Raw genomic sequence first — 21,127 nt, 5'->3', positions numbered from 1 at the left:
TTGTTTTCCGTCAATAGTTAAAATTTCATCAATTAAACACTTCGTCTAACCACCATTGTCAAATCTTCTTTATTTGAGTTGGATTTCTCCACCACATCTACTTTTTTCCATTTTTATCCAACTTGATCTCATGACCCCATCCCAAAACTAAACTAGAGAGACACATTGCCACATATAGTACACTTTGTATAGTAACCAATAATAAATAATAGGATATGGTCATGTGAGAGTTTGATATATACATGTTAGTTAATTACTATATAGTTTATAACTCTTTTTACTGTAACTCTTTCATTTCATCATAAATTAGAGAATCCTATCTACTCCAACATAGTGAAAAGAGGATCATATCATATGGATGCATTGGGTTCAGAATGCAGTAGTGGTTGTGAGTCTGGTTGGACTCTATACCTTGACCACTCTTTCCATACCTCCTCACAATCACATACACCTTCTCTTGACCAAACTAAACACAAAATGGTTCAATATGATGAAGAAGAGGACTCATCCATGGTTTCTGATGCTTCTTCTGGGCCTCCACACCATGACTATTCTCCATCCAACCCTGCAAAACTTGCCAAGAGAAGTAAAAAGAGACAGAAAGTTAAAGAAAATAATATTCAGCAGCACCTTGATGACACTGCTAGCTCTCCTCTCTTTGACAATAGCAATGTTGTTACTATCAATAACCAACAAACAACTTCAACCATAGAGAGTGCGCTAGATTATTCACAAGGTTTTTCTGCTACTTATTTTGAGGTATGTGTCTTGGTTCTTTGTTTCTTTCTTTCCTTTAAAGTTTACACTAAGTCATATCTAAAGTCATTTCTGCTATTTCAGGAGAGATCTTCATTGCAAGACCATTTTGGTTTCTTACAATCATCTCTATCACAAAATGAAGCTCATATCAACAAGTAAGCAATGCTTCTTCTTCTTTACAATGAAAGAAAATAAAGTTTGAGTTGTTAAATTGTGATACCAATTGTAATCATATTCATTTGCATTCTGTGTTCAGAAAATGGTTATTAGGAGGGAAAGAGATGGGAATGATATAAAGAACATGGTTCTTCTGCTGTTGAACTTGTTTCTGTAGAAGTTACTGAATGATGAAGATCAATGGAAGGCAGAGAGAAGTGATATTTTTGATAGTGCAGAAAGAATTTGATCTCAAAAGGGATTATTATTATGTTCTTTCTCTTTTCTGTGTTTTTTTCTTCTCTTTTGGATGCAGTGCAATGGAAAACAATCTAAAAAGGAAAACTTAGAAACTTTTTATTTTTTATTTTATTTTCTTTTATAATTTAATTCTGCTGTGAGATGAATTGAATAGTGTACACAATACAGGACAGGATAGTAAGTTAGGAAACAGGTTCTGTAAAAACATGTTCAATCCTTGTTTTTGATGAAATGCATACATTATTTATTTCCACATAAAAAGCTATAGATGCAGATCTTGATAGTGTGTTGTTTCTGTAACTTATTCAAAATTCATGGTAGCATAACATAGCATAGGTAGATAGATGCTTTTACTGCATCGGAAATGTAACATTTGTTGCATTCTTGGGGTTGACAATGACAACATGTTCCTCAGTCTTTTTGTTTACTCCTAGTTTAGAATTAGATCTTAGCTACCTAGCCACAGAATAATAATCTTGTTAAGTTAAGTATGTTCTAAGCAACAAGAATGTGGTGCAGAAGCTGGCAGAGATCTAATTCAATCTCACAAAACTAGTAATCAAATCTTACACATGCATGCACATCTCAAAATGCTTTAGGACTAATTAAGGAGATCAAATAATTAACAAATGAAATAACCAAAAACATCTAATATGGTTCGGAAACGGGTCGGACCCTCCTGGAGAGGATCCAAATCCAAATGGTTAAATCGTTACATCGGATAAGACATTCTGAAAGTTTTAGTGTTTTCTATAAGAACAAAAAGTGATAAAAGGTATGAGATATGGAGAATGTAGAAAGATGAGAAGGAAATGGCAATATTGATGTTGGAATATTTGATATATGCTGCATCTATTCAAATCTTTTCTAGGCTCAGGAGATCTTCCTGACCCAGAGGAACATGCCTCATTTTGTTTAGTATGCCAACTTTATCTCATTTGGAAGGATCCTCATTTAAAAATATTTATTATAAGCAATGTTCTTTTTTAATATAGGTTTGGTCTGTTCAAGTCTGCCTGCTTGGAAGTTGTCACATAACTTGGTGTCATGGCACAATTATGTGTCTTCCTTTGAATTAGTACTTAATTATTCCCACTCAGTTCCTATTCAGATTAAAAAACTATTATGTGTAGCCTGAAAAGGTTGAAAAGGCTGGAAAAATATGGTCATTGAGAATTTAGGATATGTCAAAATAAGAATCTCTACCCACATGTGGTTTTGTTATATATGTAATTGAAGTTAGGCAATGTTAGTAAAATAAAATTAATAGAGGCTAAGCTAAAGACAAAACAAACTAATAAACTTGTAGATGGTCATTGTTACAGCTGCAGTCCATCAATCTGGAGAAAAATCCAAAAGGGTATTATGGGAACAACATTTCATGCCTTTATAATCACAGCCAAACCAACCATCTATACAAAAAGCAACATTGTTAAGTCAAAGAAACTTTAGTTCCTTCTAAGTGCACAGTACTTTGGAATCTCCTATCAAATTTTTACTGTTCAATAGTGGACTTTAAATACATTCATGTGCATCCTTCTGGCTAAAGGAAATTCAATTTTTAAAGCATAGTCCCTTTCTCAAGTTACCTTGATCTCAATCTAGCAAAGTGGTCCAAAGTCATGGGATGACCATGCAACAAAAAGTAGCATCATGAGAGATCTGGTGGAGATAGAATTCACATAGTGTCAGAGAAGTAATGTACCGGAAATTCTTGGAGTACAAACTACAAAGAAGTTTCCACCACAGTTTCAATTTGAGTATCTGGTGTGAACAAAGAAACTTGACTTTAGATTGCTCATATGTGAGCCAAGGAAGGATGCAGTGTTAAACCTACCTAAAAGTAATGTTTGGCAGCACTACCAAAATTTCCAGTTGTTCAGTTGAGATTTGTTGATGCTGTTAATGAGTTACTTTCAGGCCTAAATTGGCCTAAATATTCTTTGCCCCTAGGACAGGTCATTTTGATCCAATGAAATTGGTTTATGTTACAAGTGACCCATCTTGCAAGAAAAAACTACATTGGCATCATAATGGGAATTCAATGTCAATTAGAGTTTACAAGGCGTGGTTACATAAAGTAATTCAATGTCACCATAACACCATGTGGCAGTTAGATGCCAGAAATAACCGGTTTAGGCATTCTTGAATCTTGTATACTGTAACATATAGACTTATTCCTCAGAAGCATAAGATAAAATGCAACAAAATTTTAGGGCCATTGTTCACAAAATAAAAACCAATAAAGCAATAAATAAACAAGAATAATACCCAAGGACATAAAGAACAGACATAATGCCAGGCTCCTAAAAATTATGAACCGGAGGATCAATTAGAAAAAAACACCAGCTAGTAGAACATAATAAAGGTCTACAATGCCCAAATATTGTTTAAGAAAAAATTTTCTATACACAGAAAGAAATTGGTACAGAGAACACAAAAAACAACCATAAAACTAAATATGATGAAAAATCTATGAATCTCAAGAAATCTTTGTGAATATTACATGACTGGCAGCAAGTGTTGCATAAAACCAATGTTGTTGCAAACTTCGTTCATACAATAATGTCCAGGAAAAAGAAGAAGCAAATAGATGATGTATAAGTCTTGTATTAAAATTTTACAGAACATACAAAAAAGTCGATTTTCCAATTAAATTACGTTATTGTATGGAACACAATGGAGTGCACCTTATTCTAGCAAGCGTTTATACTTGCACCAGGCAATGGCAACCACATACAAGAATATGGTCCCAGCAGTGCCGCCACCAACAGTCCACATAAACTCTCTCGTCCCGTAGAGCTTATCATCAAACAGTTCAATATGAATATTCATGCCAAAAACACCAGCCACAACAACAAAGGCACTCACTACCAGAGTTGCCGTGGTCAACATGACTCCCATTTGGAGGAGATGGTTCTGTTTGTCATCCAGCATAATATTGATGTAATCCTCTGTGTCATCGACGTACTCCCTCAACTTCAACACAACAACCGACAAATAACAAGGTGTCAGCAACAGAGAAGTCAATTCTATATCTATAGTAAACTATATTCTTTCAAAAAGACATATATGATAACCATATCAGATAGAAAATCAACAGCATTTATATAAACTAGGTATCTTAAATCCCATGATATTTATTTATTCTTGTGTGGAATATTTAGGACCTCTGCCGACAATGTGACATGCTCAAGGCCAAGTGTTTAGGGTTAATTCTGAATGAATGACTTAGGTTTCCTCCTCGGTTCTTTCTCCTTATATGGCCCCCCTTCCGTTCCCCTAGCTATACAACTGTACTTTAGCAGAATTTTTTAGGTTCTTCTGCTAGGGTAGGAGGTAAGGAGTACCTGGCCCCAATACTCTTTTGGGTGCTACAAGACATGTGTTATGTCGCATGATTCTGAATGCAGAATACCGGGCCGAGTACAATTGAGGAGATTGTAACCCGGCTATGAGGCTTCATAAGCCTCCCTGAGTTGTGGCGAGTATTATATAACTGTCTAATACTGGTGTTTTGCAAGCAAAATTAGATGAATCACAATCAATCCAAGCCCTCAAATACAAACCAGAAAGTGCTCTCATTTCAGTCATTATTCATTAAGCTACTCTACGGAAACAGTGCTTTGCTCCTGAAATATTGTGTTATTACGACATATTCATTAAGCTACTCTACCCAACTAGTTGCATTTGTGTTTTAACTTGTTGAATTGAACTATTGAATTTGTATCTGTTATTTTGTTAACAAAACAAGAGATAAAACTAAGTATAGAAACAAGGAAATGGGATGTAGCAAGGATACCGTGGAAAGCTTGTTGAGAGTTCCATCAATTTGAACAAAGTATGCTTCCAAGAGCATCTCAAGCTCCTCAACATCAAGCTTATTGGTGGTGGCACTATAAGTAGTGCTCGCCCTTGTTCCGCCGCGGCTATCCCTACCAATTTGATTTGTAGCACCAAACATATGTTCTCCCGCATTTCGATTTTGATTATCCTCATCCTCATCCCCGTCCTCATAACCTGCCTCTCCTCCTACCCGCCCTTCCAAAGATATTTCAACACCTTCTGCTCTATCAATATCATTATCATCATCATCATGAGCATCAATATCTTCCTCAGAAGACGTTTGTTCCAACTGCTGTTGAAGTATCTTTTCAGTAAGATACATTTCAGCCATATCCTCATCATCATCAAGCAAATGTTCCAATTCATCTCTCACCTTTTGAACCCTCCCCGTTATCGCAACCAAACGGCTCTTAATTTGTCTCACGCGTTCCAAATTCAGAGTACTAATCTTCGACGTCAATTTATCAAGAGCAGGATGCGCCTCTTGCTCCAAAGTCTTGGCTTCATTCTCCAAAACGCTACAAGCCGCTTCAAGACACGCCTCAAGCGCAACGAATTCGAACGGAAGAATCTTAATTCCGCTGCCGTGAGAATCTTCTTGAGGATTAGTGGTTGCTTCGTGATGACGGAGGATCCTCGCTTGAAGCTCCTGAACAAAAGGAGTAACGGAAGGATCTCTTGAATTGAGAAGAAGAACTTCGTTTGCGGTGATAATAGCTTTGATGTGTTCCAAATTGATGACGATTGCTCTCTCTCGTCCGAGAACGGTGGAAGGATAGGAAAGGAGAGGATCGAGGATTCGAAGGTCACGTGCCGGGAGGCCAGTTCGTCTCATGATGGCGTGTTTTCCGGCCTCAACCACCTGTGCGTCTCCGGTAACGTCGACAACCAGCCATGGACGAACACTCGTTCCTTTCTTGCGAATCGCCGGTCCGGCTGTTCCCCATCGGTCGTCGTTGCCGTTACCGGCGGCGTTTGGCCGCATCTTTTTTGTTCTACGCTACTCTTCACTCAATTTCCGTCCACGTTCCAATTCATCCATCTCGCCCCAATTTATTCCCGTTTTACCCTTTATATATGGAAACCTCTCTTAATTACAATACTAGTAGTACAATTGTAAAATAATTTTGTGAAAATCAAACATTTTTAAACATTCAATTCAATGTTTATGATTAATTGATTATGTATAGAATATTTTTAATATTAATATAAAATTATTTTATTGACATTGAATCTTACGTTTTTTTTATAAATATCATCAATTAAAGAGGTTAATGATTATGTATTATTATTTAATAAAAATATATTATACAGCCATGTTATATTACTAATTTAAAAAATACAATTTAATTTAATTATACATGTTTGTAATTGGTTAGAGTGTAAAATTATTCTTTTTTTTTCTAATTTTATTTCATTTATTTTTATTATATAATATTTATTCCTTAATTAAAATTTTACGAATTTTATGTCTTAAAAAAGTTTAAACAGAATTTTCTAAAAAAAAAAAGAGTTTGAACAAAGTTTTAAAAAGTCAAATTGAATCTTTACATAATTTCATATATTGAAAGTGATGATTCAAAATATGATCTTTGGATTATTATATTTATTTTTAGTTTTAATTCACTACTAGTTTATTTAAAAATGATATTGTACATGTGCTGTGCTGTCTACGGTGACGTGCATGTAATTTTTTTAAAAAAGAAAAATTAGGTTTCAATCATTTAATGAAAATTTTAAACCGTCACAAAATTTCAGTGTGTATTTGATGGGATTTAAAATTGTCGTTAAATGATTACAAACAAAAAAAATTCTAAAATTTTGTGTCGGTTAAATAATTGTAAACAAAAAAAACTCTGAAATTGTGTGGCGGTTTAAAACCGCCACAATTAATTGCAACAAAAAAAATGTTAAATTTTTGTGGCGGTTGCTTAATTGTTAAAATACAAAAAGAAACATGTTGCGCACGGTGAGAGACCATAGGTCTCTCACCCTACATAAAGTTATCTTTAATAATCATGTTTAGGTTCAGGTGATTTAAAGTAAATGATAAACTCAAAGTGGAAGTAAATGAGATTTGCGTGTTTCTAACTATGCATGAGGTTTGTATTTTCAACATGATAACATTGGAGTACCAAAATATCAGAGTTCTCATTTATACCGCACTAATTTCTTCCGATCCATTTTGTTAATGGAAACAACTAGTTCTTCATGAAGGCCAATATCTAGCACCATATCATTGCAAATTCCATTTCAAGAAAGAAATATATGCCCGTAATTTCCTATTTTAAATTGATTTAACTAAACTCATTTTGAAATTGAGGTGTGGAATGCAATCCACATCTCTTTAATATTCAGATTTAATGTTCAGAAATGGGTGGTGTATCAAATTTGGCCAAACCTCTCTTTATCGCAATTTTGCAAAGCAACCGATTTCAACATAATAAAGAAGAAGAGTATGAGTGTTGTGAAAATCACCTTGTGGTCGGATGTGATCGTAGCGTGATAAGTGAAAGGATAAACAATGTGAAAACTTTGTGTAAATCGTGTCACAATAGCTTACGATTGTGGCGAGATGGAGACTCCAATCACCTACTTCCAAGTGTAATAAATGATGGATCGTGACGTGAATGATTTAGACTGTGGCGCGAATTGTTAAACGAAAACCTAGCCTATAAAAGCAAAACATCATAATCAGAATAAGGGTTCCAAATTTTAGGATATGTGTTTTTACTGCAAAGTTCAAGAGGCACAAATTGATGTTTCTACACCAATCAAGCTCATATTTTTTCCTTGATTCATATATAATTTCTTAAACTCATTTACCATAATCATGTGAATCATGAGTAGCTAATTTCTCTTTAATTTGGATTTTAGGTGAATTTTTTTTGAAATACTTTAGCCATGTAATTCGTTGGGTATTAGTCTATGTGTTATGGGTCGACCAAATGCCCAAATCACAAAGGCCCAAATTTATGCACCCACTTCACATGATCTAAGGTATAAAAGTCATTTTACGCGAAATAAAAGATACATATTTTGATCTCCACTTTTGACATCACTCATTTTGAATCTTAAACTGACTTGGGTGTTAGAGTGCTAACCTTGTAGGTCCATCCCGCGTTGCCATATCGGAAACCAGCACCACCGGTTCAAGATTTCGGATCACTAGCTTACACATAATTCTTGTTTCAGAATAAAAAGTGATGCAGACTATGGGAAATGACTCCTAATTCCCACAAAAAAATCCACGATATGATCATTTTAGATCCAAACGCATATATGTACCTGAGTCACCAAAGAATGGAGGTAGTTAGCTACATGATTGAGTAGAAAATCCTCTATCAAACCTTCCAATCTCGCATCACCTCAATTATCTGTCATCAATATCATCCTTACCGTGATAACTTCGAAGGTACGACAAATCTGTAATGACTTCAGGTGTAGATCCGCTATTGGAGTCTCTTTTTCATATGGTGAAGAATCTACAAACAGGAAGCAGAGATCATATCGCACCAGAATTCCTATAATGCGACAAAGCAAACTGAACTCCAAACGAAGAGTTATCAACAGTTGAAGTAGTTACCGCCACGGATCATACGATACTCCGTAGTAACGCAAAGTGTTAAGTATTATAATTTTACTTAACCATATTTTATTATCACCACTAACATCCCTAAGAACGTTATGTCCAATGATGATCCGTCATTAAAAAAACCTTTTTCATTTGGAAATATGACAGTGAGTCGAGAAAGGAATATCTAAGTGCACAAAGGCGTTCGAGGAACAGGGAAGTCCCAATAATCACAAATACGGATTTATCACTGTTCGCAGCAATTGCCACCGCTGACGAAAGCTCTTGTGATATACCTCATAGGCAATAGAATCATAGTGAAAACTTCCGATACAAGGCAATCAAACTACCAGATCTCCTCCGATTAGAGTCTGACGAATAAGATAGTAGAGATTCATTGGTCTTCAAGAACTCTATGGCTCACTCTAGCATAACGACGAAGCTCGCACCCCCAACGGGGAAGAATACACGAGGAAAGGCACCCAGAACTCTCGATAACATCGAAGAGAAGTATCATAGAAGTCGCCTCTAGTCGGCACTCTCATCTAACTTAATGCCCAGTTTCACCGATCCATAATGAGACAATATTGAGAAAAAAGAAACCAGGCTCGATTTACATGGACCGATGAAGTATTTAGCAAAGAATTCCTTAAGAAAACTCACCTTCATTCGACAATGCTCTCAGCGTGAGCAGAATCCAGTCAGACACCAGAGATTAAACTCTTATGCATCTTGCAAGAACGCTGCCAATTATGTTTCTTGGGGTTATTGAGAGCAACTTCTACCTCAAAATAAAGGGAAGAAAACATATTACTCGTCTAACTGTTAAGGAGGTATGAGGCTAAGCTACATCAAGAGACAGTTGGGCATATACAATCGTCAACAAACAACGTTTGCAAAGACACCGACCACCCCATATCTCTCGCTGATAAATGTAGGCAGGCTAGTCCCTAGAGGTCAGCACCCCCTCGGACGGAAGAAATAAAACCGCTTTAGTTGGCGGTAAGGTTAGCCTAGGAACAAGTGAAGAAGAAGGGGATCACCATATCCTTACGACTCCTTCTACGAGTTAAGTACTCTGTAAAGTTTTTTGCATAATTTCAATAATAATTTATTAACTGTAAGATATTGTGACCACAAAGAGACTTATAATTTCATGCAGGATGACATAAGCCACTATTTTAAGAAAAACTTCACATTTAAGGATAACATTTTTCAACGTAGCTAGCACACCCCCTTCTTAGGAACTAGCCACTCCAATAGCATAAATGGTAGAGCCCGGAGACGTCCATCCCAAACCAGGTCAACCTTGGGATGAGGGATGTGAATCTTACCTTTGGTCAGGGAAGGTTCCTATCAATATGGGGAAAGCATAATAACTCTTTTCAATCAGAGCTATTAACGACAAAAATCCGATTGAGACTACAAAGTTCAAAGAGCGTGTCAAACACCTTAACTCAATAAGGCACCCTATCGCACCTCAAAAATGAGAACACGACTTAGCGAAGCGCAATCGCACACTCGCATGATGGACTAAACAGAGTCGCCACCGAACTTTATTTATTCCTAAAAAGGAAAGGGGGAATATCGATAAAACCCAAGAAAGAACGACAATGATTATGGTCATCGCAACCAAATCAGGGTTCGAGAGTCGATTACGCAAGGGGAAGGTATTAACATCCCTCACGTCCATTGTACTCAATGAGAACCATTAGGTTAATTGTGCGCGTTATGTTAGCTTGAAATTTTAGGCTTCTCAAGATATTATGAGGGAAAGAATAATAGGATCAAAAGAAAAGAGAAGAATGTTTCTGGATTTTGCAACGAAGGGGACTAAACCTTTTTTTTTTATTAATGGGCCTAACAAGATTTACAAATCACGCTCTTACGTATCTCCGGGTGCAATAGAGAACTCAAGGTTTACGTAGTTCTGGGTAGAAAACTATTTGTTTGTTGGTCGATTTTAGCGAAATCTATATCGTATTAATCTACGAAAACATTGTTTTATCCAAAACAGATGAGGAGCGGACGTATACCACACATCGAATGGATTTACAAATCAATATTCGAAAAAACGTCACTTATCTCAACTCAACAATTATGGCCGAGGCATTGCTTTACATCACCTTAAGACAAAGTGTCTTTCGTTTATGAAAAAGTTTTAAAGATTCATCGCACGGCGGCGAAAATAGAGTTTGATTGGTTGAATGTATTTTTGGACTTGAAAGACGGGTATTTATGACTTGCAAGCTCTTACAACTTGAGTTTAATACTCGGGACTACGTCTGGACCTTTCACCTAGGTAATCTTTTTCTTTCAATTTTATTGAGAAAAGACGTTTGAATATTTACAAATATTTTTTAAGAGAAGACGAATACATAGGACTTACAAGCTCTTACAACTTGGGCATAATATTCGGGATTACGACTGGATATCCCATCCAGGGTAATATTTTTCTTCAGATTTTATTGAGAAAAACACGTTTGAGTATTTACAAGTATTTTGAAGAGAAAACGAATACATAGGGCTTACAAGCTCTTACAACTTGGGCCTAATATTCGGGATTACGACTAGATATTTCATCCAGGTAATCTTTTTCTTCAGATTCACTTATGAAAATGATTTAAATATTGGAGCATTTTGAAGTGAAGACGAATATATAAGGCTTACAAGCTCTTACAACTTGAGCCTAATATTCGGGATTACGACTGGGTATTTCATCCAGGTAATCTTTTTCTTCAGGTTTTAATTATGAAAATGTCTTGGATAATAAATTAAAATAATTAAAGTACAAAGGTTTGAAATTATTGAAAGTTAAGTTGATGTTGCTTAAGAGCTCATTGTAAGAAGGCCCAAGAGTAAGCCACGGGACCAGAAACAAACTGAAATCGAAAGCGACCAAATTTAGCTTCAAGCTAACTTAAAGTCGATTCGTGTAGGAATCAACTCTATAAGAAGCTGATCAAATGAATCTATGCATCCTAAGCGATTTTCGGAAGCCAAATTGAACTTAAGCTCTGAAATCATAACTCAATAATGAAATCGATCAAATAATCTACTTGTCAGTTGAAACAATCAATTAACATCTAAACTCAACAAGTAAGAAAAATAATCGATTAAATTAAATATTAAAAAAATAAAATCAAAGGAAACAAAAATACATAATCAAAACAATGAGATGGGTATAAATTGGGATATGAGGTGTAAATAATTGAAATATACTATGCCCAAACCAATAATCCCTATTAGTTATAATTTAATCAATAAAGGAAATAAAATAAATAAATAAGATAAATATAAAAAACTAAAATAACAAAACAAAAAGTAAAAGAAACAAACGGTACTGCTTATGGTAAGGGGGCAACGGTAGTCTCATGGCCATCACTACCTTTTTTCTAAATTGCAAACAAACCCTATCAAATTGCGACACATGGCAACTAATTTTATTAAAATAAAATAAAAATTAAGAGAATAGAAAAAAGAAAAAAAGAATGAGAGTAATACTCATAACTTTTCTCTCTCAAGTTCTTTCAGAAACATATTTTCACAAAAAATGCAAAAACTCAATTTTTTTTCTTTCTCAAGCTCTCAACATCTTCTCCCATCTCGATACTTGAAAGTGGTGTGCGGCGGTGGTCGGGCGTTTGGAATGAACGGCGCCATAAATTTCTACGACATCCACAAGCAGCGCACTTTAGGGAGACGAGGTCTTCGGAGGCGGCGGTTGCGTCATGAATGTCAGGTGTTAGAAAATTTCCAAAATAATAATTAATTGTATGATTATTTGAATTAATAATATAAATATAATTATTATATTCAAAGTTTTCATATTTCAATTGCATGGTCTATAGTAATTATTATTGGTCTAAAGTGCCATTTAATTGGTTTCCTTTCTTTTAGGAGTAGTTGCAACGTATAAACAAATATTTGCTATTCTTATGCAAAACGTTGTTACTAAGTTGCAATTGGAATAATGTCATGCCTTTTCTAAGAGTTGCTACTGTTTTATAATAGACGTGATTTTCAATATAAATTACAGGTTATGGTCACGGTGGTAAAAACACACAAAAAACCAATCTCAATTAATTTCTCATTCTAAATCATCTTTCTCTTCTCTAATGCATGAGAGCAATTGAAAGAAACATTCTTCTGGAAAATATTATCAACAGATACGCTTAGAGAGATTGTGCAATTCTCTTTAAGGATTCCAAAGTATCTTGCAGGAAATTCGCCGGTAACTCCTTTTGCATCCAACATAGAAAGATTGGTGGGGTTGAATTGTTCCTTAAGCTTAGTGTAAAACTACACGCTTTGGAAGTTTATCGTGCAAATTAATTTCTCTGTTTCAACTCCATTTGTTCTTAGTTTTACAGCAACACCAAAAATTCAAAGGCTCTAACAATCTTAAGGAACAAGTTTTCCTATTCAATGGCTGCTTCACTAAAAGAGATGACTTCTGACTTTGTGAAATTAGAGAAATTCGATGGAGGGAATTTTATTCGTTGGCAGAAAAAAATGAAATTTCTTCTCACAACACTGAAGGTGGTGTATGTCCTTAACATTCCAAAATCGGAAGAAAAAGAAGATGAAACAATTGCTGAAACTAGAGAGAGACAAAAATGGGACAATGATGATTATATATGCATGGGACACATCCTCAACGGTATGTGCGATTCGTTGTTCGACATTTATCAGAGCAGTAACTCCGCAAAAGAGTTATGGGAGAAATTGGAATCAAGATACATGCAAGAGGACACTACAAGTAAGAAGTTTCTTGTTTCTCAATTTAATAATTATAAAATGATAGATGGTAGGTCTGTTATGGAACAAATGCATGAAATTGAACGTATTCTCAATAATTACAAACAACATAATATGCACATGGATGAAACTATAATTGTATCCTCCATAATAGATAAACTTCCTCCTTCTTGGAAAGATTTTAAAAGAACCATGAAGCATAAGAAGGAGGATATTTCTCTTGAACAATTGGGTAATCACCTTCGTTTAGAAGAAGAGTATCGAAAACAAGATGATACTAAAAGCCAATTTACTCAAGAGAAGGTCCATGTGATGGAGGAAGGAAATTCAAGCAAACATTCCAATAAAAGAAAACGAGATTTCAAAAATTCTCATGAAAACCACAAAGGTTACAACAACCTAAAGAAAAAGAAAGGAAATTGTTATCATTGTGGAAATCCAGGACACTTTAAACATGAGTGCAGGTTCTTAAAGAAAAAGAACAAAGATAAGAATTCAAGTGCAATAAAAGAAAATCTTGTTGCTGTTATTTCTGAAATCAACATGATAGAAGATGTTAATTCTTGGTGGATAGACTCTGGTGCTACCCGTCATGTGTGCAAAAGTAAAGAACTATTCAAGACCATTAATGAAGAAGATGGTAGTGTTTTGTACATGGGAAATGCTTCTACTGTCCAAGTCAAAGGAAAAGGATCGGTAGAGATTGAATTCACATCTGGAAAAATACTCACTCTTAAAGATGTATTCTATGTTCCTGAAGTTAGGAAAAACTTGATTTTTGTACCTTTACTTAATCAGTATGGTTTCAAATCTGTATTTGAGGGAGATAAATTTATTCTCTCCAAAGGGGGAATGTTTGTGGGGAAAAGTTATCTTTGTGAGAATATGTTCATGTGTAATATTAATAATAATAATAATAATGTGATTTCTGCTTATACTGTTGAGTCTTGTGATTTATGGCATATGCGACTAGGACATGTTAATTTTAGTAAATTAAAAGACATGATGAAATCAAGTTTAATTCCTAATTTTGATATAAACTTAAATTCTTGTACCACATGCATGTTAACTAAAATTACAAGACAACCTTTTAAGAGAGTTGAAAGAAATTCTAAAGTATTAGATATAATTCATTCTGATGTATGTGATTTACATGGTTGGCCTACTATTAGTGGTAAAAAATATTTTGTCACTTTCATTGATGATTGCACTAGATTTTGTTATGTTTATTTAATGCACTCTAAAGATGAAGTTTTAGAAAAATTCAAAAATTTTAAAGCTCAAGTAGAACTCCAACATGAAACTTTTATTAAATGTTTTAGGAGTGATAGAGGGGGAGAATTCTATCATCCTAATTATTTTGAGTCCACTGGTATTATACATCAAATAACTGCACCCTATTCCCCACAACAAAATGGGATAGCAGAAAGGAAAAATAGGGTGTTGGAAGAAATGGTGAATGCCATGTTATCATATTCTGGTTTATCCAAAGGATATTGGGGTGAAGCCATGCTAACTGCATGTTATATACTGAATAGAGTTCCTAATAAAAGGAACAAGATAACCCCATATGAACTCTGGAAGAAAAGAAAACCAAATCTTAAATATTTAAAAGTTTGGGGTTGTAGAGCAATTGTTAAGGTGCCTGAACCAAAAAGAAAGAAATTGGGAGAAAGAGGAATTAAATGTGTATTTCTGGGCTATGCTGAAAACAGCAAAGCATATAGATTCATGGTTATTGAGTCCAATGACTCATATCCTATTAATACCGTGATTGAGTCACGAGATGCAATTTTTCAAGAAAGTAGATTTACCTCAATTCAAAATTGCAAAGACAATGTTCATTATGATGTTCAAAGTCTAGAAAATAATGTATCAAATAATGATATGTTGGGATGTTCAGAACCTATAAAAAGTAAAAGAATCCGAAAATAAAAAATTATGGATCAGACTTCTTCATGTTCCTTGTAGAAGGAAATAATGATTCTATAAATCGTTATGGACCAATTTGCTATAACCTAGAGAATGATCCATAAACATTTGAAGAGGCAATAAAATCTCAAGATTCAGCCTTTTGGAAAGAAGCCATCCAAGAGGAAATGGACTCGATTATGGGTAATAAAACCTGGAAATTAGTAGATCTCCCACCAGGGTCAAAACCCATAGGTTGTAAATGGATCTTTAAAAGGAAAATGAAAGTTGATGGTACCATTGAAAAATTCAAAGCTAGACTTGTCGCTAAAGGATTTACACAAAAAGAAGGAATTGATTATTTTGATACTTATGCACCTGTTGCAAGAATTGCATCAATTAGAGTGCTCATGGCACTCGCTTCCATCTATAAATTTGTCATTCATCAAATGGATGTTAAAACTGCTTTCCTAAATGGAGAATTGGATGAAGAGGTGTATATGAAACAACCTGAAGGGTTTGTTATCAAAGGCCAAGAACATAAAGTGTGTAAATTAACTAAGTCTTTATATGGATTAAAACAAGCGCCCAAACAATGGCATCAAAAATTTGACCAAGTTATGTTGGCCAATGGATACAAAATAAATGAATCTGACAAATGTATTTATAGTAAATTCAACAATGAAAAAGGAGTTATGATTTGTTTATATGTGGATGATATGTTAATCTTTGGTACTGAATTAAAAGAGGTAGAAAAGACTAAAGCTTTCTTATCCAAAATTTTTGATATGAAAGACTTAGGTGAAGCAGATGTGATTTTAGGGATTAAAATCATAAGAGATGGTGAACATATTGGTTTATCTCAATCTCACTATATTGAAAAGGTGCTTAAGAAATTTGATCATTTGGATTGCAAATCCGTTTCTACCCCATTTGATCAAAATGTTAATTTGCAACCACATAAAGGGTGTCTAGTGGCACAATTTGAATATTCAAAGGTAATTGGATGCTTGATGTATGCTATGACATGTACTAGACCTGATATAGCATATGTTGTTGGTAGGTTAAGTCGGTATACAAGTAATCCAAGTAAAGATCATTGGCATGCTATTAATAGAGTATTAAAATACTTGAAAGAGACGATTAACTACACTTTAACATATAGTGGATATCCTTCGGTTTTAGAAGGGTATACAGATGTCAGTTGGGTAACATATATAGAAGATCATGCATCCACTAGTGGATGGATCTTCAATCTTGGTGGAGGTGCGGTTTCTTGGGGTTCAAAGAAACAGACTTGCATTGCCGACTCCACCATTGCTGCAGAATTTATTGCTCTGGCTGCAGGTAGTAAAGAGGCTGAATGGCTAAGAAACTTGTTGTATGAGATACCTATTTGGCCAAAGCCAATAACACCTGTATCCATACATTGTGATAGTCAATCCACACTATCTAAAGCATATAGCCAAGTATATAATGGAAAATCTAGACATATTGGTATAAGACATAGCTATGTGAAAGATTTAATTTCAAATGGAGTAATCTCCATAATATACGTAAGAACTAATAATAATCTTGCAGATCCTTTGACGAAAGGTCTGACAAAAGACATGGTGTTGAAGACATCATTGGGGATGGCTCTCAAGCCCATATCTTATTGATCACCAATAGTGGAAACTCAACTCACACTTGATTAAAATTAAGTCTTGAGTTCAATGATGAAAGTATATTATTAGAGTGATTGAAGTACTTAACAATAGAAACATCCCAATGGGCAAAAAGTACTCAGACCATAAAAGTAAAAGTGATATGATGAGATTATTCTCTTAATAGATATATAGCATATGTTTGCTGGAATGCTTATTATGGGAGCTTTTCTGATATACTCTACCTATATGAGAATGAAGTAGGTTGCTTCATAGAGTTCAAGGGCTTGACTCTTAAATTCTCATGAAAAGGATACATGACATAGGGCCTTATCAAATGTGTCATATTTACAATTCTTTTGATAGTATCGAGATTTCATGTGTAAGTTTTGCATACTTGTTCTAATGAGTAGTTGGTTCAAAGCTTGTCTACCAATGTCTATTCGGGATGAGTGAAACCCATATCTTACTCAGTATTGGTTCAAATCGTGAGATACCAATATCTGAAACCATGATTTTTCCAGAATTATGAGATTTAGTTATTTTGAAAATGGTAGGGGATTGTGAGAAAATTTCCAAAATAATAATTAATTGTATGATTATTTGAATTAATAATATAAATATAATTATTATATTCAAAGTTTTCATATTTCAATTGCATGGTCTATAGTAATTATTATTGGTCTAAAGTGCCATTTAATTGGTTTCCTTTCTTTTAGGAGTGGTTGCAACGTATAAACAAATATTTGCTATTCTTATGCGAAACGTTGTTACTAAGTTGCAATTGGAATAGTGCCATGCCTTTTCTAAGAGTTGCTACTGTTTCATAACAGACGTGATTTTCAATATAAATTACAGGTTATGGTCACGGTGGTAAAAACACACAAAAAACCAATCTCAATTAATTTCTCATTCTAAATCATCTTTCTCTTCTCTAATGCATGAGAGCAATTGAAAGAAACATTCTTCTGGAAAATATTATCAACGGATATGCTTAGAGAGATTGTGTAATTCTCTTTAAGGATTCCAAAGTATCCTGCAGGAAATTCGCCGGTAACTCCTTTTGCATCCAACATAGAAAGATTGGTGGGGGTGAATTGTTCCTTAAGCTTAGTGTAAAACTACACGCTTTGGAAGTTTATCGTGCAAATTAATTTCTCTGTTTCAACTCCATTTGTTCTTAGTTTTGCAGCAACACCAAAAATTCAAAGGCTCTAACATCAGGGCGGTGTGGTGCAAACACGTTGGTTCATGTGTTGGAGCGATCCACCCGTAGAATAAGATGTAGTGTTGAAAGGTGGTCAGTTCGTGGTGAAGCTAGGAGGTTCATGGCGGTTTCATGCGGTGGTTCGGTGCTATGCGTTACCTTTAATGGTGGGATGCAATTGTTGTACCATACATGAGGTATGCAGTGAGTTGAACGGTTTGAACCGTGTCATTGAGTTTCGAGCAGTATTGTTGTTGTTGTCGTAAATGCGAACGAGAGCGAAACCGAGTTAAGTTGGTGTTGCGGTCTTGCGTGAAGGTAGTCGTAAGCTTTGTAGGAATTTAAAGGTTGTGTTTAACATGAAGGCTGAGTAAAAAATGAAGGAATCAGTGTGTCTTGGGGTGATTTTGAAGTGTGAATTATGGAAGTATTGTGCGGTATTTTAATGATGTTCTGTGCATGTTTTATGTCTTTTCAACAAGCTTGAAGGTGATGAATGAATGGTGGTTTTGTTAATGGTTATGAAGATGATGCTCTGTAATTTGTATGAGTGGGTTTTGAGATGTTCTTGTGAAATAGTGGCAACGGAAGAGAGTATCTAGGGGTGGTTTTTGAGAGATTGGGGAAGCAGGTCACATGTATGAAGTTTGGAACTGGAGTTTGTGGTAGATGTGTTGTCTCAGATCAAAAACAAGAAGATAGTGTTTTATGGTGATGTATATTAGGATTAATGAGGGAGAAAATGATAGTGAGGTTGTGTATGGTGAAAAATAAATAAAAAAATATCAAAGTGAGTTATCGCTTATGAATTGGAAAAGTCATTTCTTAAAATTCAATTTCGAGTCTTATTTTGGACAACACGTAGTACACATACTATATTATTAGGGTTTTCAAATTTTTACAATGGCACAAATGCCCTTAAGATGTTTTGTGATTTAGAAAGGGTTTAGAAACAATTAAATGCAATAAAAGTCAAATAAATTAAAACAAATAAGATAAATTTAAAACAACAAGAGGATTAACCCTATTTATTTTTCTAAACATTTCAATAAAAAAAATTGACTCAAAAATGAATAAAAGTCGGGCGCGAAAATGCCTGAAAAATTAAAATGAATGCACTAAAGTGATCAGCGCGAAATAAACTTCTCGGAAATATATAGTGTTTGAGCCAATTTTGAAATGAAAAATGACCGGTTAAATGCTCAGACGGACCAAAATGTGACCGAAAAATTAGTCGAAAAATAAATCGAGCACACCAGGTTAAACTACATGAAACGTAGATTAATAAAACTGACGTCTTCAAGTTTGATTTTGAAACTTTTTCGCCCGCTGTTTTGACACACATTTGATAATTAATTCAACCGGGTTGTTTGTAAATCCGAAAATTTATTTCGACTGACATTCTAGACATTATGCGGTATGGAATGCATGTTATGATATGCAAAGATGCAACGATTATGACGAATGTATCGATTTACTGAATGGGGGACAAAATTGGGGTATGACACACCCCTTCTAAAGGACAAAACCACAAGGGTTCTCACACTCGAGGTGGATAATACATTGTATCCATTGTGGCTCGGGCTTGATGTCGACCGATACAAAACATTGGCACCGACAACGCCCACGAGGCAATTGAATGTTAAATTGCAGGGACCGAGAGCAAGCCTTAATGTAATAATAACCCATTAATTAATGCGCTTAGTTAAAAATATATGTATATAAATGTTGTTGTCCTATCCAAGGCATGAAATCCTAAAGAATATTATGGGATCGAAGAAAGAAAAAACAAAGAAGTAAAAATAATCAAGCTTCTACGCTTGGAGATGACTCACCTTAATCACCCTCGAAAGTCTCCTTTAGAACAACCTTGAAAGGGTTCATACCTAAAACAAGGATAGAGAAATATTTATGCTTGATTTGAATCAAACGTCCAAAATCCCAAATTTTCAAAATTTTAAGGAGACTTTGAGATTTTTCTTTCCACCTAACTTGAATAAATATCATATATGGCTCTTATTTCAATATTCAATTGATTAAAAGCATCGCCATCAAGTTCAAACATAACAAATGGTTTATGCATACTAAAAATGAATCATTTCACAACTTGATTCAGAGAGGTGCAATCATGAAGGAGACTCAATATTCAAAAGTAAATCAAAGATGAAAGTGATAATACAAACAACAAAATAATTGTATTGGGGTGCTCCCTCTGAATTTATTATGGACATGCAACTATATATAGGGGTTCCAAAAGGAAATGGGTGCTCAAGCTTGATATTAAAAATGCATTGTTATCCATCCAAAAGTTAATGAGTGTTCAAATTAAAACCCTAACAAAGGAACTTGCAGGTTCCACCATGATATTACAATATGTTCAACAAGCTCACACTCTCGCCTGTCTTTTTATGGTGTAGGACATGCAAATGACCAGTGTGTCCCTAAAGGTTTAGAAGAAGCCAATTATATGGGTAAGTTTCTAAGAGGTAATTCGATCTCAAACACTTACAATTTAGGGTGGAAAGACCATCAGAATTTCAATTAGAGCAACGACTAAGATCAAACATCAAACTAGGGAGCAAATCAAAATCAACTAACTCAAAATCAACATCCAAGGAAACTTTATCTTCTAGAATAAACTCTCACTTAATTCATGAAGATGATTCAAATAAATTTTGAAGCAATCAAAGTCAACGAAGAGACATCTAACATGAACAATGAAGTATCACTTAGAAATCTAAAAATGCAGATTGAATAGCTTATTAAACATTTAATGACTCAATCAAATGAATATTTTCTAGGTAACACTCATGATAATCCTCTACATGAAATTTGAAATGCAATTGGTTTAAGAAGTAAGATGATATCATCATTGGTGGGTGTCAAGAGTTAGAAAAGGAAGTCATCTAAAGAAGTTGAAAATTAAATGAAATCATGTCATCTTGAATCAAAATTCATATCCCACTTAAAGGTGATAAAAATACAAGAAATGGGGGAGGGCGTCGA

General features: G+C 34.7%; 2 protein-coding genes across 2 annotated transcripts; one reads left to right on the top strand and one right to left on the bottom strand.

Annotated features, from left to right (window-relative positions):
- The first annotated feature begins 271 nt into the window (after positions 1–271).
- Positions 272–1,440, top strand: LOC127076852 (protein SOB FIVE-LIKE 5). The gene is made up of 3 exons (XM_051018641.1): positions 272–759; positions 841–914; positions 1,016–1,440. The coding sequence occupies exons 1-3, from the start codon at positions 355–357 to the stop codon at positions 1,053–1,055; spliced, it is 519 nt and encodes a 172-aa protein (XP_050874598.1). The 5' UTR covers positions 272–354; the 3' UTR covers positions 1,056–1,440.
- A 2,198-nt stretch (positions 1,441–3,638) lies between these two features.
- LOC127076851 (magnesium transporter MRS2-3) lies at positions 3,639–6,124 on the bottom strand. Its single transcript, XM_051018640.1, has 2 exons — positions 4,979–6,124; positions 3,639–4,155 (listed from the first exon to the last, which is right to left on the bottom strand). The coding sequence occupies exons 1-2, from the start codon at positions 6,005–6,007 to the stop codon at positions 3,868–3,870; spliced, it is 1,317 nt and encodes a 438-aa protein (XP_050874597.1). The 5' UTR covers positions 6,008–6,124; the 3' UTR covers positions 3,639–3,867.
- Between the last annotated feature and the right edge of the window lie 15,003 nt (positions 6,125–21,127).

This window comes from Lathyrus oleraceus, chromosome 4 (genome assembly GCF_024323335.1).
Source record: "Lathyrus oleraceus cultivar Zhongwan6 chromosome 4, CAAS_Psat_ZW6_1.0, whole genome shotgun sequence".
NCBI lineage: Eukaryota > Viridiplantae > Streptophyta > Magnoliopsida > Fabales > Fabaceae > Lathyrus > Lathyrus oleraceus.
Note: the sequence above shows the minus strand (reverse complement) of the source record. Positions and strands in the feature narration are given on the sequence as shown.

Excerpts from the sequence above, each read along its gene's own strand:
- LOC127076852 (XM_051018641.1), top strand. The coding sequence starts at position 355 with ATGGATGCATTGGGTTCAGAATGCAGTAGTGGTTGTGAGTCTGGTTGG. Across the intron at positions 760-840 it reads TTTCTGCTACTTATTTTGAG|GAGAGATCTTCATTGCAAGA; the intron begins GTATGTGTCTTG and ends CTGCTATTTCAG. Across the intron at positions 915-1,015 it reads AATGAAGCTCATATCAACAA|AAAATGGTTATTAGGAGGGA; the intron begins GTAAGCAATGCT and ends TTCTGTGTTCAG.
- LOC127076851 (XM_051018640.1), bottom strand. The coding sequence starts at position 6,007 with ATGCGGCCAAACGCCGCCGGTAACGGCAACGACGACCGATGGGGAACA. Across the intron at positions 4,156-4,978 it reads CTCTCAACAAGCTTTCCACG|TTGAGGGAGTACGTCGATGA; the intron begins GTATCCTTGCTA and ends GTTGTGTTGAAG.